The following is a 25834-nucleotide window of genomic DNA, read 5'->3' as shown; positions in this document are numbered from 1 at the left end:
GACCGACAAAAAAAAAAAAAAAAAAAACCAACAAAACCTCCTAGAGGTTGAGAACTGAAGATCACAATTTGAAGCCAACCAGAGAGACTCTTTTTTTAAAAAAATATATTTAAAAAAAAATACAGTTAAAAAAAAACCCAAACAAAAGGGCTGGGATGTAGCTCAGTGGCAAAGCGCTTGCCTAGCAAGTGCAACGTCCTGGGTTCGATCCCCAGTACCAAAAAAGAAAAGACAAAAAAAATACAGTTAAAAAATATATATTTTTTTATTGTAGAGAGAGAGACTCTTATCTCTAATTAAACAGCAAAAAGCCAGAAGTAAAGGTATAGCTTACATGGTACAGTGCCACAAAAAGCAAAAGAACCTGAGAGAGCTAGAGGCCCTGAATTCAAGTCCCAGAATCATCCCTCAAAAAAAAAAAAAAAAGTAAGTAAATATACTCAGGAGGATGAGATCTTCGGATTGCAGTTCAAAGCCAGCAGGGGCAGGAAGGGCTGTGAGATTCTCATCTCCAATTAATCACCAGAAAAACAGAAGTAGAACTGTGGCTCAAAATGGGAGAGTGCTAGCCTTGAGCAAAAAGTTCAGACAGTACCAGGCCCTGAGTGCAAGCCCTACAACTACCAAAAAAAAAAAAAAAGTGAAATGAGCCGGCCGCTGGTAGCTCACGCCTGTAATCTTAACTACTCAGGAGGCTACCATCTGAGGATCATGGTTCAGAGCCAGCCCAGGCAGGAAAGTCCACATGAGACTCTTATCTCCAATAAACCACTAGAAAAATGGAAGTGGCTCTGTGGCTCAAGCAGACGCAGGGACAGCGCCCAGGCCCAGAGTTAAAGCCCCGAAATGAAAGCTGTAGTTAACAATGTGTCCATATTGGTTGGTTTGTTGCAACATATGTGTCAGGTTAATGAAACCTATAAACAAAGGAGTTGGGTGGATAGCTGGAACTCTTCCTGCTTGCTGAGAAGTTCTCTAGTTCTAAAACTACTAAAAATAAAATCTATTAGGTCCTTGTGTGTGTGTGTGTGTGTGTGTGTGTGTGTGTGTGTGTGTGTGTGTCCATCATGGGGCTTGAACTCTGGGCCCGGGCGCTGTCCCTCAGCTCTTCAGCTCAAGGCTAGCACTCTACCACTTGAGCCACAGCGCCACTTCTGGCTTTTTCTGCTTATGTGGTGCTGAGGAATCTAACCTAGGGCCTCATGCATGCGAGGCAAGCACTCTGAGCCACCTCCTCAGCCCCTCTATTAGGTTCTTTTGCTTTATTTTGTTTGTTTGTTTGTTTGTAGCTCAAGCCTAAAACTCTACCACTTGAGCCATGGCCCCACTTCCTGCTTTCTGGTAATTTATTGGAGATAAGAATCTTCTGGGCTTTCCTGCATGGGCTGGCTCTGATCTTCAGATCTCAGCCTCCTGAGTAGCTAGGATAACAGGTGTGAGCCACCAGTGTCCTCCTTGCTAGTTTGTTTGGTTTGGTTTTTGTTTTAAACCCCGTTGAAGCCGGGTGCTGGTGGCTCACGCCTGTAATCCTAGCTACTCAGGAGGCTGAGATCTGAGGATCGCGGTTCAAAGCCAGCCCGGGCAGGAGAGACCGTGAGACTCCTATCTCCAGTAAACCACCAGAAAACCTGAAGTGGCGCTGTAGCTCAAGTGGTAGAGCGCTTGCCTTGAGCTGAAGAGCTGAGGGACAGCGCCCAGGCCCAGAGTTCAAGCCCCACGACTGACAAAAAACAAAAAACAAAAAAACAAAACAAAACAAAACAAAACAAAAACCCGTTGATAACTTGCTGAGCTGGACTGAGAATCCATTTGAGGATTTTTCAGACACAACATATTGTTTTAAGGTATACAGAATACACATGGCATTTTCAGTACCTTAGCTACTTCCTGTCTATGGAGAGGAACAGCTGGGCTTTGGTGCCATGCCAAGCCTGGCTCACCATTTCAGAATGTCACATCCCCACCCCTAAGCCCATGGCTTGTGGCCACTCCTAGCACATGCCAGGATTGTGTGTGCACCTGCCAGCTGTGGTTTGCAGAGATCAAACATCTGGGGCTTCCACATATCTGTCCACACACACACTTGTTTCTGTGTATGACTTATTCCTAAATGTTTTCCCTCTATTTACTTTCTAGAATACATTTAGGGTATTGCATTGACATGAAATTATTTTCATGTACAGGCTTTGCAATAGCAGGAGTAGAAATTAAGTATTTATTACAAGGATGATTGAATGACAAAGATGGTTGAGCTGAGAAATGCTCCTTTGACATGAAATCCAATCGCTTGTGCAGCCTCAGGACATGACCAGGCCTGCTAGGGGAGAGGCTCTGCCCCGGCCAGCCAAAGGGAACTGTTAGCACGTCCCAGGATTTGTCAGCACTCTTCTGTTCCCCAAGCCTGGTACAGGCTGTTCTCTCTGAAATGCTTCATCCTCTTTCTTTTTTGGAGCTACTGGAGTTTCAAGGGCTTGCAGAGCAGGTGCTCCATTGCTGAGCCACGCCCCAGCCTACCCCATTCAAAAGCGCTTCTCCCTCAACCTCCACTTCCTGCCTTCAGATCAGCTTCCACTTCTGGCCTTCATGATCTTTGTCAGAGCTACAGATCCACTTGCTTTCTGTTTATTGTTCTTTCTCTTTATCTCTTTCTTTCTCTCTTTTTTCTTTCTTTCTTTCTCTCTGCCTCTTTCTTTTTTTGGGGGGGGGGTCCGGTTGTGGGGCCTGAACTCTGGGCCTGGGCGCTCCCTCAGCTCTTCAGCTCAAGGCTAATGCTCTACCACTTGAGCCACAGTGCCACTTCCGGCGTTTTTCTTTTTGCTTATGTGGTGCTGAGAAATCAAACCCAAGGCCTCATGTATGCAAGGCAAGTGCTCTACCACTGAGCCACCTTCCCAGCCCCGTCTCTCCCTCTTTCTTTCTTTCTTTCTCTCTCTCTCTCTTTTATTTTTAAACCATGCCAACAGGAGCCAGGTACCAGTGGCTCACATCTGTAATCCTAGCTCCTCAGGAGGCTGAGATCTGATGATCAAATTTCAAAGCCAACCCTGGCAGGAAAGTCATGAGACTCTTATCTCCACTTAACCACCAAAAAGTCAAAAGTAGAGATGTGGTTCAAGTGGCAGAGTGCTAGCCTCAAACACAAAAGCTCAGGGACAGTGCTCAGGCCCTGAGTTTAAAGCCCCAAAACTGGCACAAACAAAAACAAAAAAACTGGAGACCATACTTTTTTTTGGGGTCGGTTGTGGGGCCTAAACCCTGGGTCTGGGTGCTGTCCCTCAGCTCTTCCGCTCAAGGCTAGTGCTCTACCACTTGAGCCATAGCACCACTTCCAGCTTTTTCTGCTTATGTGGTGCTGAGGAATCGAGCCTAGGGCCTCAGGCATGCCATGCCAGCATTCTATCACTGAGCCACCTTCACAGCCCCTGGAGACCATAATTGAAAAATAAGCAAATCAAAAAGGACTCAGGTGGTAGCGAGTATGCGAGCAAGATGTTCTGAATTCAAGGCCTACTACTGCCTAAATAAATGGAAAATGAAAGTTACTTATACTTACATAAAACTGTTTGCTGTATAAAAACCATGTTAATCTCCAATTAATACTTTTTCCTTTGATATATTCCAAAGCATGGACAATTGAGAACAAGAATGACTGGGGCTGGGAAGTTGGCTCAGTGGTAGAAGCGCTTGCCTTGCATGCCTGAGGCCCTGGGTTCGATTCCTCAGCACCACATAAGCAAAAGGAAAAAAGCAGGAAGTGGTGCTGTGGCTCAAGTGGTAGAGCGCTAGCCTTGAGCTGAAGAGCTGAGGGACAGCGTCCAGGCCCAGAGTTCAAGCCCCACGACTGGACCCCCCCCAAAAAAAAAAAAAAAAGAATGACTGTCTTTCAGGCAGTCACTCATGGTTCATGCCTGTAATCATGCCTACTCAGGTGGCTGAGATCTGAGGATTACAGTTTGAAGGGTCAGGAAAGCCCTTGACATTCTTATCTCCAATTAACCTGCAAAAACCTGGAAGTAGAGCTGTGGGTCAAGTGGTAGAACGCCAGCCTTGAATGGACCAGTTAAGGGATGGCCTTAGGCCCAGAGTTCAAGCATCATTACTTTTGCAAAAACACAAAACACAAAACACAAAACAAAACAAAACAAAACAAAAAAACCTTCTTCTTTGGGTGAAACAATGCTGAAGCATGCTCCCATGCTCACTAAGGTCACCCACAATTAGCACACTCCATTTGTCACCAAGCACGTATAAACCATCTGCCATGGACCAGGAAGGATGCTAGATATTGGCAATGATCACAGACTTGCAGGAGCAGTTTGCCCCACATAGCCACAATCAGCTGGAGGGGGAAAAAGCAATGAATGAATCTGGAAATAGCTGTAAAATGCCATCACTTACGAAAATCATTTGTGGTTTTGAGCCTCTCCCTTCCTCCGCATCCAGGAGAACCGGTCCCATTGGTAAATTATGAAATTGAGCAAAATAAGTTAAAAACTGCAATAGGTGTGTGTGTGTGTGTGTGTGTGTGTGTGTGTGTGTGTGTTGGTTCTGTCCCTGAGCTGTGTGTGTGTGTGTATGTGTGTGTGTGCCAAAACCGAGGCTTGAACTGAAGGCCTCAGGGCCTTGCTTGGCTTTTTCACTCAAGCCACAGCTTCATTTATGGCTTTTGGTGATTAGTTGGAAAATAACGTGTCTCTCAGACTTATCTGCATAGGCTGGCTTCGAACCACGATCCACAGATCTCAATCTCCTGACTAGCCAGGGTTTTACAGACTTGCGCCATCCGCCAAGTTGTTTTTCCCAGAGAGTGGGAGGTGGGTCAGTAGATTAAATGCAGGGAAGATAACCGTTTCCAAGCCCACAAGCTGTGGCCGGGGAGGGGGCCTGGCCTCCATCCCCTCGGTCCCCCATACCCAGGGCTGGGCGCTGGCCCGGGGTTCCTGGGGAGGGGGGGGGGGCTCGCGGCCTGCACCAGCACCTGGCCTTGGCCTGGGCCTCCCGGGGACCCAGCACGGAGAAGCCCGACCAGATCTCAGGCGACAGAGGGCGACACCGGCTCCTGGCGCGCAGCTCCGGCCTCCCACGGGGCGAGGTCCCCCCCCCCCCCCGCCCCGGCCTCCGACCTCACCGGGCGCGCCCGGGGAGGGGGGGAGCAGCCGGTGCGGGGCCGCCGGCGGGAGTGGAGGCCGGAGGGGGGGCCTAATCCCTCCTCCCTCCCCCGTGTCCCCTTCCTCTCCCTCCCTCGGTTCTTCCTCCTCCACTGCCCCCCCCCCCGCCACCCCCCACTTCCTCCGCTGCGCCCCGGGACGGAGAGGGCAGCGGGCACGGAGATGGCGGCGGTGGCTCCCCGGCCAGCGCCCCCAGCCCGCGTGTGGCGGCGGCCGGCCGATCGCGGGGTGCGGAGGCCGTGAGGCCGCACGGGCGCGAGGGGGAGCCCGCCGGTGGGGGGGAGTGAGGGGCGCGGCGGGCGCTGTCCCCGCCCCGGGGCGGAGCCCGGGCCGGAGGCTGAGGTGGGCGCCGTCCACCGGGACCGCGAAGCTCGCGGAGCCCGCCACGCCGCGTCCTCCCTGCGCCCCCGCCCCGCCGCGGACCCCGAGGACCCCGGGACGCGGAGGCCCCCACCCCAGCTCGGAGCGCCCGACACGGAGCCCCCGACCCGGAGCGCGCGGCGGCCATGGCGCGCGGAGGCGCCCCGCAGGATCGGTGAGTGGGGGCCCCGCGCGCCCCGCGCCCGGGCGCCCCGCGGACTACAGCTCCCGTCGGCCCATGCCCTCGCCGGTTGTGGTTCTCGGGGCGGGGGGGGGGAGGGGAGGGAGGACCAGGAAGGCGGGAGGCCCCGGCATGCGTCCTCGGGGTGACCTTCAACCGGTCCCCACAGCTACCACCTGGTCGGGACCAGCTTCTTCATCCTGGGGCTGGGCACCCTGCTGCCCTGGAACTTCTTCATCACTGCCATCCCGGTGAGACCCCGCGCCCAGCCCGCTCCCCACCCGCCGGGCGCAGCCCTGGCACCGAGGCTCCACACGTGCCGACCCGGACTCAGTTTATCCATCTGCAGGCTGAAACCTGGGGCTCCAAGGGTGGGGGGAAGGTAGCTCCCACGACCAAGAAATACCCAGGCCCCAGGGGTCCAGGGGTCTGTCCCACAGGGGTTTGTGACTCGCCCAGATCCTCAGTTTGTTAGGGTTTCTGGGCCAGCCACTCCAAAAGTGCATTTCCCAAGGCTTTGGTTGCCTTTGCGAGTGCGTGGATGACACTCATCCCCCAAACGTAGGTGTGTGTGTGTGTGTGTTGCTGGTCCTGGTGCCTCGGGGCCTGAGCGCTGTTCCTGGGCTTTTGTGCTCAAGACTGGAGGTCTATCACTTGAGCCACAGCTCTTTCTGGTGCTTCATTGGAGATGAGTCTCAAGGACTTTCCTGCCTGGCTGGCTTCAGACCTTGATCCTCGGATCTCAGCCTCCTGAGTAGCTAGGATTACAATTGTGAGCCACCACCTGCGCCTGGCAACATATCTAATATGCAGATACTCTGGCCCAGGCACAGGGAGTATAGAGGAATCTAAGCATAGGGAGGTTCTTTCCGCCCAGAGCATTCATTCTCTAAGGCAAAGCAGAAATGTAGAGCTTGGGTTCTCTCTGGGACTGGTTGTGAAGTGGAAATCAGCCTCCGGACTTGAGAAAAAAGATCGGGCCAGAGCTATTAATAGTGTAACTTGACTCGAGTGTTTCAGGCTTAGAGTCCAGTGGGGTGGATTCCCAGCAGAAGGAAAACATTTCTTCTGCTTGAGAAGAGTAGGATAGGTAAAGTAAGGAAGAGAGGCTGTGAGGAACAGGAAATTCTCTACTGGAGGAAGGAAGGGCCTGCCTGCTCTGGATTGGGGGAGGGGGGGATCTAGAACCTGAGGTCCCTGGGGCTTAACAGGCTGGAACAGGAAACCAGGCACAAAAGGGAGGCTGGAATCTGATTTTTGGCTCTCAGCCTCTTCTGCCTGCAAGGCAGACACACTAGCATTGGAGTCATACCTCTTGCTCTATGATGCTGGGCCAGAAATGCCCGAGGCTCTGTCTGCAGGGAAGAGAAATCTGGGTAGAAGGTGAAAGGAGACTAAGCAGAAGTTGGCAGGATGTGTGCTCCTGAGGTGTGTGGCAACGGCAGCCAGACCCTGGCTTACAGTAGGTGCTCAATAAATACCCATGGTAAGCTGGGAGCCAGTGGCTCATGCTTGTAGTCCTAGTTAGTCACCAGGCTGAGATCTGAGAGTCAGGGTTCAAAGCCAGTTCTGGAAGGAAAGTCCAAGAGACTCTTATCTCCAATTCACCAGCCCCTCCCCCCCCAAAAAAAAATGGAATGGCTGAACCTAGAGACTGCTGTCTGTTGGTGTAGGGGTGGGGCTGGAACAGGGTGCTAAAGAGATGAGGTGTCCCTGAGGTTTCGTTCTATCTCGGACTCTTGCTGTTCAATTCCACGCACATTCGTGGAGCTGGGTGCCAGGTGCTGGGACAGGACAAGGACCAGGCTGATAATTCCCATGGACATTAGCCAGGCAGTCACAATGTAAGGACAGGCAGAGAGGAGGAAGGCTTGGGGACTAGCGGTTCTGACCCTATTCCACCTCCCCCACTGGGCAGTACTTCCAGGAACGCCTGGCAGGGGTCAACAACACAGCTGGCAACCTGAGCACCAACCACACAGGCCCCACCGACACCTACAACTTCAACAACTGGCTGACACTGCTGTCCCAGCTGCCCCTACTGCTCTTCACCCTCCTCAACTCCTTCCTGTATCAGTGGTAAGACTCTACCCCCACCCCTGGGCCTCTCAGCCTTCTTGCCAGGCAGCAGCATGTAGGCCCAGGAAAAGCCCCTAACTTCCCCCTACGTAGCCCCTAGCCCCACTGCCCTGCTCCTGGCTTGCCTGGGGGGGCGGTCTATCTAATGTCCTCTTCCAACCCTTCTGAGCAGCATCCCTGAGTCTGTGCGCATCCTGGGCAGCCTGCTGGCCATCCTCTTCCTCTTTGCTCTGACAGCAGTATTGGTCAAGGTGGATATGAGCCCCGGGCCCTTCTTTTCCATCACTATGGCCTCCGTCTGGTTCATCAACTGTGAGCACTTCCCTGCCCTTCTCTCCTAAGTTTCTTGTTTGTGATAGAAAAAGGCCCTACAGATCCAAGAAGGGAAGCCAACACTCTCAGGAGGAGAGGGAGAGCAGAAGCCCCTCATCCCAGCCCCACAGCGGCCTCGGAGCAGGCCTCCAGGTCACTGGCCCCACAGATTGATGGCTATACTTGAGAAGAAGTGGGGATGAATGGGCACTAGAGTCCTCAGGAACGCCCACACCAGTCCAGAGTCCCTTCTACACCCCAGTGATGCCGCTGGGGGGAGCCCCAGAGGAGGCGGGTGGCTGGCTGGGTGGCTGGGTGGCTCCATCCCTGTCTCTCCACAGCCTTCTGTGCAGTACTACAAGGCAGCCTCTTCGGGCAGCTGGGCACCATGCCGTCTACCTACAGCACCCTGTTCCTCAGTGGCCAAGGCCTTGCTGGGATCTTCGCAGCACTCGCCATGCTCATGTCCATGGCTAGTGAGTGCACCAGCCTGGGGAGGTGGGGGGACGGACTCCGGGCTTGGGGGTGACAGGATGTATAGGAGAAAGATGGTGGGGTTCTAGATGGAGACAGGGGGATGGGGAGCAGACTCTGGTTCATACCAATGAGCTGATGAGGCTGGCTGAACTTGGGGCCTGGGGCAAGATTCCTGGGTTTGTGCATGTGGGCAGGAGCTGAGGATCAGTTAGGGATTCACTTGAACTTGAAGCTGTTTCACTAATCACAAGCCCAGAGGCATTGGCCAGAGCATTTGGACTTCTTGTGCAATTGTTAACTTGTATATGATGTAGCTGTCTGTGCTCAGCCCACGGTAAGAGGACACACAACAAAAATGGTGTGTAGGGAAAAATGAGAGGAATGAAGGTCTGATCTGTATAAGATTCCTGAGCCCAACTCTGGTAGCCCTGCTATAATCCTAACTACTCAGGAGGCTTGAGCTCTGAGGATCAAAGTCTAGAACCAGCCTGGGCAGGAAAAGTTCAGAAGACATATCTCCAGTTAACCAGCAAAAAGCTGGAAGTGTGGCTCACACAGGTAGAGCATCGGCCTTGAGCACAAAAGCTAAGCAAGAACTCAAGGCCCTGAGTTCAAACCCTAGAAATGGCACCCCCCAACAAAAAGAGGGTGCTGGGCCTGGCCCTGAGAAGTGCACATGCTATAAGAGGTGTAACCTGAGTTGGTGGTCCTGAGGGAGCTATGAAACCAGCTACCTCACCTCTAAAGCGGAATTTTCTGCCACAGGTGGTGTAGATGCCCAGACTTCCGCCCTTGGCTACTTCATTACACCCTGTGTGGGCATCTTCATATCCATCGTTTGCTACCTGAGCCTGCCCCACCTGGTAAGCCTGCGATTGGACCCTGTGTCCCACTTCCTTAAATCTGAGGTTCTTAAGAGGGGGGAGGGGAGACATGTGCGCTTGGCCCTGATTTCCCAAAGAGGCCAAGAGGCCACCTACCTCCCTTCTCTATCCTTCTGCAGGAGTTTGCCCGCTACTATCTGGCTAAGAAGCCATCACAGACCCCCGTTCAGGAGTTAGAGACCAAAGCTGAGCTCCTCCAGGCTGGTAAGATCCCAGGTCTGAACAGGGGAGGTGAGAAATGAAGAAAAGGCTTCAGCCAGCTCCCCTGGGAACCATTTCCTTCTGTCCCCATCTTGGGCCCCATTCCTTGGAGCCTTGCATTTGCAGAGGCAGAAGATCATCGTGGGATTCAAGTCATTTCTGTTGGTTTGCTTGAGGGGCAAGTATTGAGATAGGGTGTTTGCTTTATGTAGCCTACAGGGACTGAGAACTTACTATCCTCCCACCTTAGCCTCCTGCCCCGAAGTGCTGGGATTACAGGCATATACCACCATACTTGGCTTTAAGTCAACACTGCTGCTCTTTGGGCCTCAGTTACCTCTTCTTTCAAAGGGAGAAGCCAATAGACCTTCATACATGCCAGGCCTGGATCTAAACACATCTGAATTTGAATCCTGGCTTCGCAAGCTTTGTGGCCTTGGGCAAGTCATTTAACCCTCTAGCCCCAGTTCCTCCATTTGTAAAGCCATGGCAATGAGAGAACCCAGCCAAATTACTGGCAGATACATGTTCTTAATAAACAGATGCTGGTGCCAGTGGCTCATACCTGTAATCCTAGCTACTTAGGAGGCTGAGTTCAAAGCCAGCCTGGACAGCAAAGTCGGTGGGACTCTTATCTCCAATAAGCTACTCAGAAAAAGCTGGAAGTGGCTCTGTGGTTCAAGTGGAGGAGCTCTCCCCTTGAGCACAGAGAGGCTCAGGGATAGCGCCCAGACCCTGAGTTCAAGTCCCAGGACTGGTAACAAATAATAAATAAATAAATAATAGATTGGGCGTGGTGTCACATGCCTGTAATCTCAGCCCTCAGGAGACTGAGGCAAAAGATCATGAGTTTGAGGTCAGGCTGAGTGATATAGGGCCACCCTGTTTCAAGAAACTAATAGCTGAGGATGTACCTAGCTCAGTGATAGAACATTTACTTAGCAAACACAAGACACTAGGTTCAGTCCCTAGCATGCCAAAGCCAAATGAATGATAAATACATGTCATGGGGTCATCATTAATTCCACTCGCCTGCACCTGAGCTGGAAGGGGACCCACCAGGACCCCTACGCATGACCTCAGGGCTTTCTTCTTGCTCCAGATGAGAAGAATGGAATCCCCAACAGCCTGCAGAAGGCAGCCCTGACTCTAGATCTTGACCCTGAGAGGGAGCCAGAGCCAGAATCAGAGGAGTCGCAGAAGCCAGAGAAACCTTCAGTGCTGGTTGTGCTCCGGAAGGTTCAGCTGGGAGATGACCCCCCACCCCCCAACCACTGCCCCTGGGGAAGGAGAGGGTCGCCCTCTGCTGTCCTCAATCTCAAACTGGAATGGGCCTAAGTACTCACCTCGTTACCCTAAGATTATTTGGTGGGTCAGAGATATAACAGGACCAGGCCCCCCCCCGGTGTTCTTGGGCAGGGCTGGGGTGAGAAGGTTGGGGTTCCATGTTGGGCCAGGGGCTGCCCTGCCTGCTCAAACCCCTGCCTCTGTCTCCCAGATCTGGCTGACAGCGCTGTGCCTTGTGTTGGTCTTCACCGTCACCCTGTCTGTCTTCCCAGCCATCACAGCCATGGTGACCAGCATCACCAGTCCTGGGAAGTGGAGTGAGTGTTTGGGGTACAGAAGAAGATAGGGGGAGCAGAGGGGAAGGAGCACAGAGGGGAATGGAGGGTAAGGTTCCCCACACACACACACCTTCTCTCTTCCTCCAGGCAAGTTCTTCAACCCAATCTGCTGCTTCCTGCTTTTCAATATCATGGACTGGCTGGGCCGGAGCCTGACCTCCTACTTCCTGTGGGTGGGTGAGCGTGCTGGGGCTGGAAGGGCTCTCAGGTTAGGAAAGGTCATTTTCCAGTGGCCATTGGCAGCTCAAGGCCTGTAATCCTAGCTACTCAGAAGGCTGAGCTCTGAGGATCGGGGATGGAAGAAGCCAGCTTGGGCCAATTAACCATCAAAAAAAAAAAAAAAAAAAGCTGGAAGTGGAGGCTTAAATGGTAGAGCACCAGCCTGGAGCAAAAACAGCAAGTAAGAACATAAGGTCCTGAGTTCAAGCCCCAGTACCCACACGAAGAAAGAGAGGAGGGAGGGATGGAGGGAGAAGAATGTATGTTGCCAAAGGCCTCCCTCTTCTGTGTCTGCCATGTAGCACAAAAGAAAGATCGGGGGAAATGAATCTAGTGTCAGATTTGTTCTCCAGAGGCCTGGTGCAGGGTCCCCACTCGCTCATGGTGGGTGAAGAGAGAGGAGGTCAGGGGTGATTGCTGGGTCTATGCTTCTGGGGTCCTGAGGCATTCCCAGAGCAGAAACCTGGCCCTCAGGGACCAGGCTCACCCAGGTCTCTGTCACAGCCAGAAGAGGACAGCCGCCTGCTGCCCCTGCTCGTGTGCCTGCGCTTCCTCTTTGTGCCACTCTTCATGCTGTGCAATGTGCCAGAGCGTACCCGGCTGCCCATCCTCTTCAAGCAGGACGCCTACTTCATCACCTTCATGCTCCTCTTCGCCATTTCCAACGGCTACCTGGTGTCCCTCACCATGTGCCTGGCACCCAGGTCTGGGGAAGGGGTGGGGTGCGCTGGTATAGTAAGAGGCACTAGCTCCAAGGGGAAGGATTAGGGGCAGGGGAGGAACCTGTGCCCTGGCCAGCCCAGCTGCCAGTCTGCAGGACTCACTGGCGCCACCCTGTGGCTCAAGCTCTTACTACTGAATTGGCATCTCAGAGCCCATCTAGCTTCGGCATTCTCAGTTGAAGAGAAGCTACTTTTGCTCCAAAGCAGAGTTCATATGCCAAGGGAGCTGAGAATCTTGAGTGTAAAGGTGACAAGGAAAACAAGTGGGGAAGCCAGGGGCTGGTGGTTCACACCTGTAATCCTAGCTCAGGAGGCTGAGATCTGAGGATCATCATTCAAAGCCAGCCTGGGCAGGAAAGTCCAAGAGACTCTTATCTCCAATAAACCACCAGAGAACTGGAAGTAGAGCTGTGGCTCAAAGTGGTAGAGTGTTAGCCTTGAGCAAAAATGGCTCAGGAACAGTGTCCAGGCCTCAAGCTCAAGCCACATGACCAACACACACACACACACACACACACACACACACACACACACACACACACACACACACACACACACACACACACACACACACACACACACACACACACACACACACACACACACACACACACACACACACACACACACACACCCTATAATGGGAACCCTACAGGGAAGGGGCAGCTTCTAGGGACATGGGCAGGGTCAGACCTTGACTAGGCCTCTGGTGTCTTTGTGTAGGAATAGCAAAGGCCCCAGTTGGCTCTGCGGAGGGATCCAGCATTTTCTTTTTTTTTTTTGTCGGTCGTGGGGCTTGAACTCTGGGCCTGGGTGCTGTCCCTCAGCTCTTCAGCTCAAGGCGAGCACTCTACCACTTGAGCTACAGCGCCACTTCCGGTTTTCTAGTGGTTTATTGGAGATAGGAGTCTCACGGTCTTTCCTGCCCGGGCTGGCTTTGAACCGCGATTCTCAGATCTCAGCCTCCTGAGTAGCTAGGATTACAGGCGTGAGCCACCGGCGCCTGGCGGGATCCAGCATTTTCTAAGCTCCTATCTCTGTGTTCTGCAGGCAGGTCCTACCACATGAGAGGGAAGTGGCAGGCGCCCTCATGACATTCTTCCTGGCCCTGGGACTGTCCTGTGGAGCCTCTCTGTCCTTCCTCTTCAAGGCATTGCTCTAAGGGGCCGTCGGGGCTCCCAGTAGCCCCCTTCACACCCCTGCTGAGCCTTGGTCTGCCGGAGGTAGAAGGGGCAAAAGCTGCTCTCAGCATTAGCTGGTGGCTTCTTGGGGTGCTACTAGGAGGAATCTGCCGGGGGTCATTCTGCCCTCCCCTAGGAATGAGACAAGACAAAAAGAAATGAATTTCATCTAGTTGTATGAAAAGTGCATTAGCCAGATGTCAGTGGCTCACACCTGTAATCCTAGCTACTCAGGAGGCTAAGATCTGAGGATCAAGGTTGGAAGCCAGCCCTGGCAGAAAGTTTATGAGACTCTTTATCTCCAATTAATCAGCAAAAAGCCAGAAGTGGAGCTGTAGCTCAAGTGGTAGGATGCTGTTCTTGAGCAGAAAAGCTAAGAGACAGTGCCCAAGGCCTGAATTCAAGTCCTAGTACTGGCACACACACACCAAAAGAAGTGCATCAGAAGAGCGTTGCTCAAGGAAAGAAGAATACAGAGCCAGGGCCTGCTGTACTATCACTACTGCATCTCCATCAAGAAGTCACCTGCTGACCCCACGGAGAGCTGGGGTCAGTACTGGGACCAGCAGCTCTGCATCCTTCCAGTATCAAGTCTCTCTCGGAACAAAGGGAGACAGAACATGTCAAGATCAGAGAGAAAACTCAACGGACCCAGCCTCTGAGCTTCTGACAGTATTTTCATGGCCAATACTAACCAGGCCCCGTGGGGGCCCGGCTCTCCTGACGGCAGTCAGACTGCATGAGTGAACTGTACTTGACAGTTTGCAGAACTCTCCGTGCCCATTTTCTCACTGACGACTCAATGAGGCCCTTGGGAAGAGTGGGACAGGGTCTGGGCCTCCCTGTTGAACAGGGAAGGAAACTGAGTCCCAGGGGGAAATAACTGGTCCATGGTCAGGCCGGGATGCAATGCCCTTCTCCCATCCCTGAAGGTGCTGTTCCTCCTGTCTGACACCTCTTCTGAAGGGGTGCATGGCAAATATCTGAAGCACTTACCCCACCTTTGTCCCTGTTTCTTTCTATGATCCTGCCTCTGGGGTCTAATAACAACCTCATTTATTTGTATGATGTGACTGTGGACTCTTTATTTTCCGGCGTATTGTGGGCTGTCTCCACCTCCCCAAACTGTGGGGGGTAGGGATGGAGATGGTTGTACCCATTTGGTAGATGGGTTAACTGAAGGCCTGAGAGGAGCAGGGACTTGATGACATCTCTGCTGGGCCCTCAGGAATACATGACATCACAAATCTGCAAGGAGCTCTGTGTTCCTGGAAGGAACTGGATGGTCTAGCAGGGCTCTCCCTGGGGTCTTTTACTTCTCTAGAAGCTTAGCTCAACAGAGGCATTCAGAACTGGGCACTGGTGGCTCACGCCTATAATCCTAGCTACTCAGGAGGCTGAGATCTGAGGGTCAAAGCCAGCCTGGGGAGGAAAGTCTGCGAGATTCTTATCTCCAATTAACCACCAGAAAACTGGAAGTGGCGCTGTGGCTCAAGTGGTAGAGCGCTCACCTTGAGCTGAAGAGCTGAGGGACAGCGCCCAGGCCCAGAGTTCAAGCCTCAGGACCACCACCACCAACAACAAAAAAAGCAGTCAACCTGGGCAGGGCTTTGGCAGCCCAGCCAGTATACTGGATGGATAAGAGTACCACCTACCATATTCCCAGCTTCTATGACTCTTCATAGAGCACAACCTGCTCAGAAGCCACAAACCTTCTTGGGGGTCAGTTGTAGGGCTTGAACTCAGGGCCTGGACATTGATCCTGAGCTCTTTAGCTCAAGGCTAGCACTCCACCACTTTGAGCCATAGCTCTACTTCCAGGTTTTGAGTGGTTAATTGGAGATAAGTCTCACAGGCTGGTGCCCGACATCAGACTTTTTTTGGTCAGTCATGGGGTCTGAACTCTGGGCCTGGGCACTGTCCCTCAGCTCTTCAGCTCAAGGCTAGAGCTCTACCACTTGAGTCACAGCTTCTGGCTTTTTCTGCTTATGTGGTGCTGAGGAATCGAATCCAGGGCCTCATGCATGTGAGGCGAGCACTCTACCACTGAGCCACCTTCCAAGCCCCAGACTTTTTTTTTTTTTTTAAATGCCAGCACTGTGGTTTGAATTCAGGGTCTCTTGTTCCTGCTTGGTTGTGTGTATGTGCATGTATGCGTGTGTGCATATGTGCGTGTGCATGCATGTGTATTGCACATGTACACATGCTGGTCCTGGGACTTTCTTGCCTGAGCTGGCTTCGAACCACAATCCTCAGACCTCAGCCTCCTGCGTAGGATTACAGGTGTGAGCCACTGGTTGCCTGGCGCACAGACTCCATATAGAGGAGGTGAGGCAGGATGGAACCTTAACCAAATAACTACAGGGCAGACTACCAAGAGAGGGAAGTGGGGATTCGTTCTTTGACCACTGTTCACAGACACCAGGGGTGGGCCTAACCCTGGTTTGGTCTGGAGACCCTGAAGCGCAGGGACGCACAGTCCCTGCTCCCAAGCCAGGGGAAAGTGCTATGGCCATGGCCCAGCAGAAGCCTGTGACACAAGACTCCAGAATGAGCCACCTGGAAAGCCTGCCTAGGTGTTGTGGAGGTGGTATACCCATAGCTGGGCTTAGAGGGATGAATATGAGTTTGCTGGGCTGAAGGGGTACCCCCATCAGAGAAGCCAGAGAGAGAATATAGAAGGTATAAGCGTAATAATTTACAGTAGGGACTTCTGAGGGACTCTAGGATGTGAGGGAAAGAGAGAGGGTAAGATGGAGGGTAAGGTGGAGGGTGGAGGAAACATGTCCTGCGATCACAGGGACAAGTGTGTGACTGATGCCCTGAGGGGCAGGAATTGGTGGGCATTTCTGTGCTGGGCTCTCTGGACCACATGAGAGCTGTAAGGAGCCCCCTGCTTCTGAGCAGAGCATCTACAGGGTGCACTCTTGGCTGGAGTAACATAGTCAGATTTATGTCCTAGAAAGATCCCTGTGGGTGGTGACTAGGAAGACAGGGCAGGAGTAGAGCAGCCATGCGGCCAGTGGGGTGGGGAGCAGTGGCCTGGAGAGACAAAGAAGGACACAGGAGGCAGAATGACATCCTCTCCAGCGATCATTTCACCTGGGCCCCCATGGCTCACACCTGTAATGCTGCCCACTCAGGAAGTTGAGACCTGTAGACTGCAGTTCAAAACCAGCCTGTGCAGGAAGGTCCAAAAGACTCTTACCTCCAATTAACCACCAAAAAAAAAAAAAAAGCCAGAAGTGGGGCTGTGGCTCAAGTGGTAGAATGTTAACCTTGAACAAAAAGCTAAAGGACGGCGCTCAAGCCCTGAGTTCAAGCCCCACTACTGGAAAAACAAAAAAAGCCTCAGGAGCCGGGCGCTGGTGGCTCTTGCCTGTAATCCTAGCTACTCAGGAGGCTGAGATCTAAGGATCGCGGTTCAAAGCCAGCCCGGGCAGGAGAGACCGTGAGACTCCTATCTCCAATAAACCACCAGAAAACTGGAAGTGGCGCTGTAGCTCAAGTGGTAGAGCGCTTGCCTTGAGCTGAAGAGCTGAAGGACAGTGCCCAGGCCCAGAGTTCAAGCCCCACGGCCAACCAAAAAAAAAAAAAAAAAAAAAAAGCCTCAGGTAGGTATAGATAGGCTGGCCCAATGTGGCGGGTTAACACCTAGCCTCGAGGATGAGCAGTGAGTACTGGGACTTGCCAAATGTGGAGTCTGGTTCCAATTCTGATGAGAAGCAGCTGATATTTGGGATCTCCTGCGTCTTCCGCCGATCACCACAGCCTGAGCGATTCCCAGCAAGCCTCTCTGCCATTCTCTCTCATCCCTGTTTTGCATGGGAATGGCATCTCTTATCTGGCTACAGCCAAGACTGGCTTCTGAGCCAGCAAAGTCAACCATTGGCTGGCAAGCGGCCAATAAGATGGTCCGATCCAGCTTCCCTGGTGAGAGGAACCAATCAGCTCATCTCTCTCAGGAAAATGAAGGCAACCTGAAGCAGAAGGCATGATTTGAGGTCACTGCCATTTTATAAGTAACTGTCACTGGAATGGTGGGACTGAGCGCTGCTTTGTAGTCACTGAAGTTGCCATGAGATCCTTGATGGAGTAAAGTGCAAAAGGCCCTTAGTTCAAGCCCCAGTACTGGCACAAAAAAAAAACAAGGCTGGCCGCCAGTGGCTCACACCTGTAATCTTCACTACTTAGGAGGCTGAGATCTGAGGATCATGGTTCAAAGCCAGCCTAGGTGGAAATGTCTGATAAGAGTTTGTGAGAGTCTTCAACTAAACACCAAAAAGCCAGTAGTGGAGGTGTGGTTCAAGTGCTTGAATGCCAGCCTTGAGCAAAAGATCTAAGGGACAGCGCCCAGGCCCTGAGTTCAAACTCCAATACCTGCATAAGAAAGAAAGAGCTGAGTACCAGTGGCTCACACCTATAATCCTGGTGACTCAGGAGTCAGATTTGAGGCTCAAAGCTGGAAGCCAGCCCGGACTAGAAACAGTAAGACTCTTTATCTCCAATTAAACACCACAAAAGCCACAAGTGGAACTGTGGCTGAAGTGGTAGAGCACTAGTCTTGAGGAAATAAAGCCGCAGGGACAGTGCCCAGACTCTGAGTTCAAGTCCCCAGATGGATGGAAGGAAGGAAGGGAGGGAGGGAGGGAGGAAAGGAAGGAGGGAGGGAGGGAGGGAAGGGAAGGAAGAAAAGAAGGGAAAGGAGGGAAGATGAGAGGGAGGGAAGGGGAAAAAAGGGAAGGAAGGAAGGGAGTAAGTCTGGCAACTCATTGCTCAACAAATGACATTGTCTCCTCACAGAGCTCCTAACATGACTCATTTTACAGAAAAAAAAAAAATTTTGAATGATTTCTTTTTCTCTCTTTTCTCTTATCTCCAATTAACCACTCAAAAACCAGAAGTGGTGATATGGCTCAAGTGGTAGTGTGCTAGCCTTGGATACAAAAAGGCTCAATGCCCAGGCCCTGAGTTCAACCACCACCACCACCAACAAAAACAGTATTTCTAAAAACTGAAGAAGAAATGAAGACACTAGACAGCCAGATCTACAGTGTCTGAGGAAGTTTGTTACTAGTGGTCCTGCTCTACAAGAAATGCTACAAGCGGGCTGGGAAGGTGGCTCAGTGCCTTGCATGCATGAGGCCCTGGGTTCGATTCCTTAGCACTACATAAGCAGAAAAAAAGCTGGAAGTGGTGCTGTGGCTCAAGTGGTAGAGTGCTAGCCTTGAGCTGAAGAGCTGAGGGACAGCGCCCAGGCTGAGTTCAGGCCCACAACCAGACCCAAAAAAAAAAAAAAAAAAAAAGAAAGAAAGAAAGAAAGAAATGCTACAAGGGCTGGTGGCGTATGCCTGTCATACTAGCTACTCAGGAGGCTGAGATCTAAGGATCATAGTGCAAAGCCAGTCTGGGCAGGAAATTCCATAAAACTCTTTTTATTTATTTTATCTTATTTTTAGTTTTTGCCAATCCTGGGATTGAACTAAGGCTCTGGGCACTGTCCCTGAGCTTCTTTTGCTCAAGGATAGCACTTTACCTCTTGAGCCACAGTGCCATTTCTGGCTTTTTCTGTTTATGTGGCTTTATGCACACTAGGCAAGCTGTCTACCACTAAGCCATATTTCTATCCCCCTGTGAGACTCTTATCTCCAATAAGCTACTCCAAAAAAGCCAGAAATAGTAGTTGTACTTGAGCAAAAAGAAGCTCAGAGATAGTACCCCAGCACTGACTTCAAGCCCCAGGACTGGCACCAAAAAAAAAGGGGGGGGGAGGAAGAAAAGAAAGAAATGCTTAAAGGAATAACCAGGCAAAAAATTAAAAGAGGACTGGGGGTGTGGCTTAGTGGTAGAATGCTTGCCTAGCAAACGTGAAGCCCTGGGTTCGATTCCTCAGTACCACATACACAGAAAAAGCTAGAAGAGGCATTATGGCTCAAGTGGTAGAGTGCTAGCCTTGAGCAAAAGAAGCTCAGGGACAGTGCCCAGGCCTGAATTCAAGCCCCACAACTGGCCAAAAAATAAAAATAAAAAATAAAAATAAAAGATACCAGAAAGTAACACAAACCCATTTGAAAAAATAAAGAGGCAGGAATGTGGCTCAGTGGTAGAGCGACAAGTTGCCTAGCATGAACAAGGGTTTGAGTTCAATCCCCAGCACTATCCAAACAAAACAAAGACAGTGATCAAGGGGAAAGCAATGCCTTGTAGTGGCTCTCACCTGTAATCACAGCACGGAGGAGGGTGAGACAGGTGAGTCACAGGTTCAAGGACAGCCTGGGCTACATAGCATGACTATCTAAAAAAAAACTGGGATGCCAGTGGCACATGCCTATAGTCCTGGTACTCAGGAGGCTAGAGCTAAGGATTGAGGTTTGAAGCCAGCCTAGGCAGAAGAGTCTGTGAGACTCTTATCTCTAATTAACCAACAAAAACCTGGTATTGTAGAGTGGTAGAACGTGAGACCTGAGTGGAGAAGCAAAGTGAAGTCCTGAGTCCAAGCAAGTGACTACAGAGGCTAACAAAAATATAGGAATGCAGCCAGGCACCGGTAGCTCACGCCTGTCATCCTAGCTACACAGGAGGCTGAAATCTGAGGATCCCATTTCAAAGCCAGCCCGGGCAGGAAAGTCCCTGAGACTCTTATCTCCAATAAACCACCAAAAAACCAGAAGTAGTGCTATGACTCAAGAGGTAGAGGATTTGCCTTGAACTGAAGAGCTGAGGGACAGTACCCAGGCCCAGAGTTCAATCCCCGCCACTGACAAAATAAAACATTATATATATATATATATATATATATATATATATATATATATATATATATATATATATATATATATACATATATATATATATATATTAGTTATGTTTTTAGTCTGTAATTTGCCCTTCCTATATTATTTAATTTTTTCTTTTCTTTTTCCCCTATATTATTTAAAAGACCTACATAAAAATTATAAATATATTGATGATCACACTCCATAAAAAGTTGTAATCCTGCAGGGTACCAGTGGCTCACATCTGTAATCCTAGCTACTCAGGAGGCTAGATGTGAGGATAGCAGTTTAAAGCCAGCCTGGGCAGGACAGTCTGTGACACTCTTTTTTTTTTTGTTGGTCGTGGGGCTTGAACTCTGGGCCTGAGCTCTGTCCCTCAGCTCTTCAGCTCAAGGCGAGCGCTCTACCACTTGAACTACATTACACTTCCGGTTTTCTGGTGGTTTATTGGAGATAAGAGTCTCACAGACTTTCCTGCCTGGGCTAGCTTTGAACCGCGATCCTCAGATCTCAGCTTCCTGAGTCGCTAGGATTACACGCGTGAGCCACTGGTGCCCAACAAGCCTGAGACACTCTTATCTCCAATTATCTACCAGAAAACTGGAAGTGACACTGTGACTCAAAGTGGTAGAGCACCCTTGAGTGAAAAAGCTCAGAGACTGCCCAGGCCCTGAGTTCAAGCCCCAAGACAAAAAAGAAAAGAAAAAAAGAAGAAGAAGAAAGTACACTCTGTAAAAAAAGGACAAGGGACAAAAGAGACAAGGTCAGAACTGTGTAGAAGCATGGTTTTTGTTTGTGTGTGTGTGTATGCGTGTGTGTGTGTGTGTGTGTGTGTGTGTGTGTGTGTGTGTGATATTAAAGATAAAGCCAGGCGCCAGTAGATCATACCTGCAAATCCTAGCTACTCAGGAGGCTGAGATCTGAGGATAGCAGTTCAAAGACAGCCCAGGCAAAAAAGTCCCAGTTAGACCCTATTCTCCAATTAACCACTCAATAGCCTAAAAGTGACACTGTAGCTAAAAACGATAGAATGCTAACCTTGAGCAAAAGAGCTTAGGGACAGTGTCTAAGCCTTGAGTGCAAGACTCAGACTAAAACAAAACAAGATAAATAATTAAAGGGATTGTTGTCAGTTTAAGAAGTTATTTGTCAGTCGGGCACCCAAGGGTCATGCCTGAAATTCTAGCTACTCAAGAGGCTTAAGATCTGAGGATCAAGGTTCAAAGCCAGCCCAGGCAGGAAAGTCTGTGAGACTCTTATCTCCAATAAACCACTCAGAAAACTGGAAGTGGTGCAGTGGCTCAAGTGGTAGAGTGCTCACCTTGAGCTGAAGAGCTGAGGGACAGCGCCCAAGCCCAGAGTTCAAGCCCCACGACCAACAGAAAAACAAAAACAAAAAAAAAGCTCCTAGTTAAACACACACATAAAAGCTGGAAGCTGAGTGCTGAGGGCTCATGCCTATAATACTAGCTACTCAGGAGGCTGAGAATCATGGTTCCTAGCCAGCAGAGGCAGGAAAGTTTCCTCTCTCCCATTAATTACCAAAACAGCCCGAAGTGGGGCTGTGGCTCAAGTGGTAAAACGCTAGCCTTGATCAAAGAAACTCAGGGACAGTGCCCAGGCTCTGAGTTCAAGCCCCATAACTGGTTCAAAAACAAAGAAAAAGAAAAAAAAAAGCTCTGGAAGAAATACTGAACAAAAGATATAAGACTTAGAAAACAAATAGTAAGCTGGTGCTGTGGTTTACAACACCTCTAATTTTAGCTACTCCGTTGAGATCTAAGAATCCTATAAAGCCAGCTGGAGAAAGACTTATGTCCAATTAACCATCAAAAAAAGGGGAAGCTGAGACTCAAGTGGTAGAGCACCAGCCTTGAGTGGAAAATAAAAGAACAACATCTAGGGCCTGAGTTCAAGTCCCAACTAATCAATCTAGTTAAAATCATGTCAAAAAGAAACAAATGCACACACGCTAAATAAATAAATGCACACCCACACAATGACTACACATACGCTGAGCTTCAGCTCACTCACCTTGGCACCCTACTCCTCGAGAAGCGGGAGTGCAAACTTGGGGGTCCTCCCAGATCTACCTCCTTCCCCAGAATAACAGCACTCTGCTCTAGAGGTACCCCCCTGACTTGGCACCCCCAAAAAGGTATTTATTGCATAAAATTAATAAAGAATGTGTGCCAAAGCAATCCACAAACAAGTGCTTTCCGTGTGTAGTGGCTGGTGGGGAACTGACGCCTTCTGCGTGTGTGTGTGTGAGTGTTGGGGTGGTGGTGTGTACTCTCCACTTTGGGAGAAGGGTTAGGGAGGGAAAGACCAAGGAAGAAATAGTGTAAATGATCAAACACCGGGTCTACCCTGCAGGATGAGGGGTACTGGGTTACCACATCTCCAGTGGAGGCTTCTCTGAATGGCTGCAAGTAACATTTTTAGATGCCACTCACCCCTGTGCGGAGAGTAAGAAAAATACACCTATGTACCTCACCACGGGGCTCGACGTCCTGCGACTCGGAGTTTGAACCCGGCAGGGAAGGTACAGTGAGTACAGGAAAGATACCATCAACTTGGACAGCACTCCAGCGGCACCCAAATTTCCGTTTCCCTACACCTTGCTGCTCCGGCCAGGACAGATATAGAAAATTAAGAGGCCGCCCCTCTGTAAAACAGACCCAACCGACGAGGATGGGATTCGAACCCACGCGTGCAAAGCACAATGGATTAGCAGTCCATCGCCTTAACCACTCGGCCACCTCGTCCCACACGCGGCGCTCCTTTCTACATTCCTTATCACTCATCTCCTGCGCACCCCCGGGCCTCCATCACCCGTTTTCCGACACCGACCTCATGGAACTCCGTGAAGGAAGACTCAGTGGAAAAGGGAGAGGGGGGAAAAAAGACTTTTCCATTTCCGTTCGGCGCGCTCCGGCCGGGAACCGCGACATCCCACACTGAGCTGCAGCCGAACTCTGCCGCGGCTTCTCCTCGCGTCGGGACGAGCGTGCCCGGGTTTCAGGGCGCGCTTGATGCCGGGGGCTGCACCCCGACCTGGAGGGCGCTGCGGGGAGAGGGGGCTGCGCCCCGGGGTCCTCCGGCGGCCGCGGCGGGACCGCGGGCAGGCGGTGCGCCCGCCGACCCCGCGCGGCGGCCGCGGGCGCCGGAGCTCCTCCCGGCCTGCGGGGGGCGCCGTGCCGCGCGGCGAGGCCCGCGCTCGCGGGGCGGTGGGCGGCGCCGCGCGCCAGGCTCGGCTCGGCTCGACTCGGCTCGGCTGCGCTCGGCTGGCTGCGGTAAATCCGGGCTTGCGGCCGCTGGCAGTCTCCGGCCCGGTGGTCCTCGCGGCGCGTCCCGAGCCCGGAGAGCCATGCAGATGTCCTACGCCATCCGATGCGCCTTCTACCAGCTGCTGCTGGCGGCGCTCATGCTGGTGGCGATGCTGCAGCTGCTCTACCTGTCGCTGCTGTCCGGTCTGCACGGGCAGGAGGAGCAGGACCAATACTTCGAGTTCTTCCCCCCGTCCCCGCGATCCGTGGACCAGGTGAAGGCGCAGCTTCGTACCGCGCTGGCTTCCGGAGGCGTCCTGGATACCAGCGGCGATTATCGGGTCTACAGGGGCCTACTGAAGACCACCATGGACCCCAACGACGTGATCCTGGCCACGCACGCCAGTGTGGACAACTTGCTGCACCTGTCCGGCCTGCTGGAGCGCTGGGAAGGCCCTCTGTCCGTGTCAGTGTTCGCGGCCACCAAGGAGGAGGCGCAGCTGGCCACGGTGCTGGCCTACGCGCTGAGCAGCCACTGCCCCGACATGCGCGCCAGGGTCGCCATGCACCTCGTGTGCCCCTCGCGTTACGAGGCCGCTGTGCCCGACCCCCGGGAGCCTGGGGAGTTCGCCCTCCTGCGGTCCTGCCAGGAGGTCTTTGATAAGCTTGCCAGGGTGGCTCAGCCGGGGATCAATTACGCACTGGGAACCAACGTCTCCTATCCCAATAACCTGCTGAGGAATCTGGCTCGTGAGGGGGCCAACTATGCTCTGGTAATTGACGTGGACATGGTGCCCAGCGAGGGGCTGTGGAGAGGCCTTCGGGAAATGTTGGATCAGAGCAACCAGTGGGGGGGCACGGCCCTGGTGGTGCCTGCTTTCGAGATCCGCCGAGCCCGCCGCATGCCCATGAGTAAGACAGAGCTGCTGCAGCTCTACCAAGTGGGCGAGGTTCGGCCCTTCTATTATGGGTTATGCACACCCTGCCAGGCGCCCACCAACTACTCCCGCTGGGTCAACCTGCCAGAAGAGAGTTTGCTGAGGCCTGCCTATGTAGTGCCGTGGCAGGACCCCTGGGAGCCATTCTATGTAGCTGGAGGCAAGGTGCCCACCTTTGATGAACGCTTTCGGCAGTATGGATTCAACCGAATCAGCCAGGTACCTAAAAGGGAGAGCAGGTGGGAGGGGATGGTAAGGGGGGTGGTGGGTTCTACAATGGAGTGGTCTTGGATAGAAAACTGCCTAGAAACAGGAAAGATCTGAGTTTTGAAAAGTGGTCGGGTGGGAGGTTCCCAGAGGAATCTGCAGGGTGGCTTCAGAGATGCCCAGCTGGGCCTGGAGGTGGCATCCAACTTTTCTGACTTATCTCTCCCTCTACAGGCCTGTGAGCTGCATGTGGCAGGGTTTGATTTTGAGGTGCTGAACGAAGGTTTCCTGGTTCATAAGGGCTTCAAGGAAGCTTTGAAGTTCCATCCCCAAAAGGAGGCTGAAAACCAGCACAATAAGATCCTGTACCGCCAGTTCAAACAGGATTTGAAGGCCAAGTACCCCAACTCTCCCCGCCGCTGCTGAGTCTTTCCCTCCCCTAGTCTGAGAAATCTCAGCCTCTGGCTCTTCAGGTCACCCTTCAGGCCTGACTGGGGCAAGAAATGTCACTCCACGTTACAGAGGTAGCTGTGGTGTTGGAACACTGGACTTGAACATGGGGTGCTGGGACCAAGTCCTGGCTGTACCACTAACTAGCTGTGTGGCCTTGAGCAAATTCTGTTACCTCTCTGAGCCTCAGTTACCCTGTCTGTACAAAGGGAGGTGAGCATACCTACCTCACAGAACTGTTGGGAGGTTCAGAGGAGATGCTGTGTGTGAAAACATTCTGTAAGCTTCGTACAAATGTGAAGTATTATTAATATTACAGTATTATTATTATTAACAACCTTGGGTGGATAGATATAAATGGCACAGGAATGACAAGTCTGAGTACTTAACAAAGCACTGAATTTAGTTCTTAGCTAAGCTTGCTGGAGCGCAGAGGGCGAGTGTCTGCGGGCTCAGAGGATGACAGTCTGAGATCGGTGCCCTCCCACAGGCTGGGTTGGGTATTCTGGGCTTCGGATGACAATGTGTAAATAAACGAGTGTTCACACCCACAGCTGGCTCCGTTACTCTCCTGAGTTGGGGGGCGGGCAGCAAGGTTCTCCGGTGACACCCCGAGAGGAGATGGCGGGCCACGCAGGCGGTAGCCCGAAACCACGGGAGCTCGGCCCCCGCCTGACGAGGCCCCGGAGGCCTCGGTGATTGTCCGGTGTTGCTATGGTGACCGTCCCGCGGTATCCCGGCAGGCCTCGGCCCTAACTGTCCAATTGCGAGTCCCTCACGACGGG

At 52.0% G+C, this 25834-nt stretch overlaps 2 protein-coding genes and 1 non-coding gene across 7 annotated transcripts; 2 read left to right on the top strand and 1 right to left on the bottom strand.

Annotated features, from left to right (window-relative positions):
- Positions 1-5314: 5314 nt before the first annotated feature.
- On the top strand, positions 5315-14474 carry LOC138824341 (equilibrative nucleoside transporter 2-like). Of its 5 annotated transcripts, none has more exons than XM_070018162.1 (12): positions 5317-5703; positions 5879-5960; positions 7628-7788; positions 7961-8100; positions 8442-8576; positions 9343-9440; positions 9581-9665; positions 10765-10886; positions 11161-11266; positions 11375-11460; positions 12011-12210; positions 13279-14474. In XM_070018162.1, exons 1-12 carry the CDS (start codon positions 5675-5677, stop codon positions 13388-13390), a joined length of 1356 nt encoding a protein of 451 aa, XP_069874263.1. In that variant the 5' UTR covers positions 5317-5674; the 3' UTR covers positions 13391-14474. The 5 variants fall into 5 exon arrangements, with proteins under 5 accessions (XP_069874265.1, XP_069874266.1, XP_069874263.1 ...); XM_070018163.1 differs by having other exon boundaries at positions 10765-10901; positions 11375-11464; positions 13279-13393; XM_070018161.1 differs by having other exon boundaries at positions 5318-5703; positions 10765-10901.
- Positions 14475-22871: 8397 nt separating this feature from the next.
- Positions 22872-22953, bottom strand: Trnas-gcu (transfer RNA serine (anticodon GCU)). The gene has a single exon. It is a non-coding gene; the product is annotated as a tRNA-Ser (tRNA).
- Positions 22954-23460: 507 nt separating this feature from the next.
- Positions 23461-25602, top strand: LOC138824339 (beta-1,4-glucuronyltransferase 1). The gene is made up of 2 exons (XM_070018158.1): positions 23461-24611; positions 24834-25602. Exons 1-2 carry the CDS (start codon positions 23556-23558, stop codon positions 25023-25025), a joined length of 1248 nt encoding a protein of 415 aa, XP_069874259.1. The 5' UTR covers positions 23461-23555; the 3' UTR covers positions 25026-25602.
- Positions 25603-25834: the final 232 nt, after the last annotated feature.

This window comes from Dipodomys merriami, unplaced genomic scaffold, assembly GCF_024711535.1.
Source record: "Dipodomys merriami isolate MVZ:Mamm:240054 unplaced genomic scaffold, mDipMer1.0.p SCAF_128, whole genome shotgun sequence".
NCBI classification, from domain to species: Eukaryota; Metazoa; Chordata; class Mammalia; order Rodentia; family Heteromyidae; genus Dipodomys; species Dipodomys merriami.
The sequence above is the reverse complement of the archived record's forward strand: the minus strand, read 5'-3'. Positions and strand labels throughout refer to the sequence as shown.

What these genes read in the sequence shown, in the direction of transcription:
- LOC138824341 (XM_070018161.1), top strand. Translation starts at nt 5,675, where the DNA reads ATGGCGCGCGGAGGCGCCCCGCAGGATCG. An exon ending in AACTCCTTCCTGTATCAGTG is followed by an intron (nt 7,789 to 7,960) that starts GTAAGACTCTAC and finishes CCTTCTGAGCAG; the next exon opens with CATCCCTGAGTCTGTGCGCA. An exon ending in CACCAGTCCTGGGAAGTGGA is followed by an intron (nt 11,267 to 11,374) that starts GTGAGTGTTTGG and finishes CTCTTCCTCCAG; the next exon opens with GCAAGTTCTTCAACCCAATC.
- LOC138824339 (XM_070018158.1), top strand. Translation starts at nt 23,556, where the DNA reads ATGCAGATGTCCTACGCCATCCGATGCGCCTTCTACCAGCTGCTGCTG. An exon ending in GATTCAACCGAATCAGCCAG is followed by an intron (nt 24,612 to 24,833) that starts GTACCTAAAAGG and finishes CTCCCTCTACAG; the next exon opens with GCCTGTGAGCTGCATGTGGC.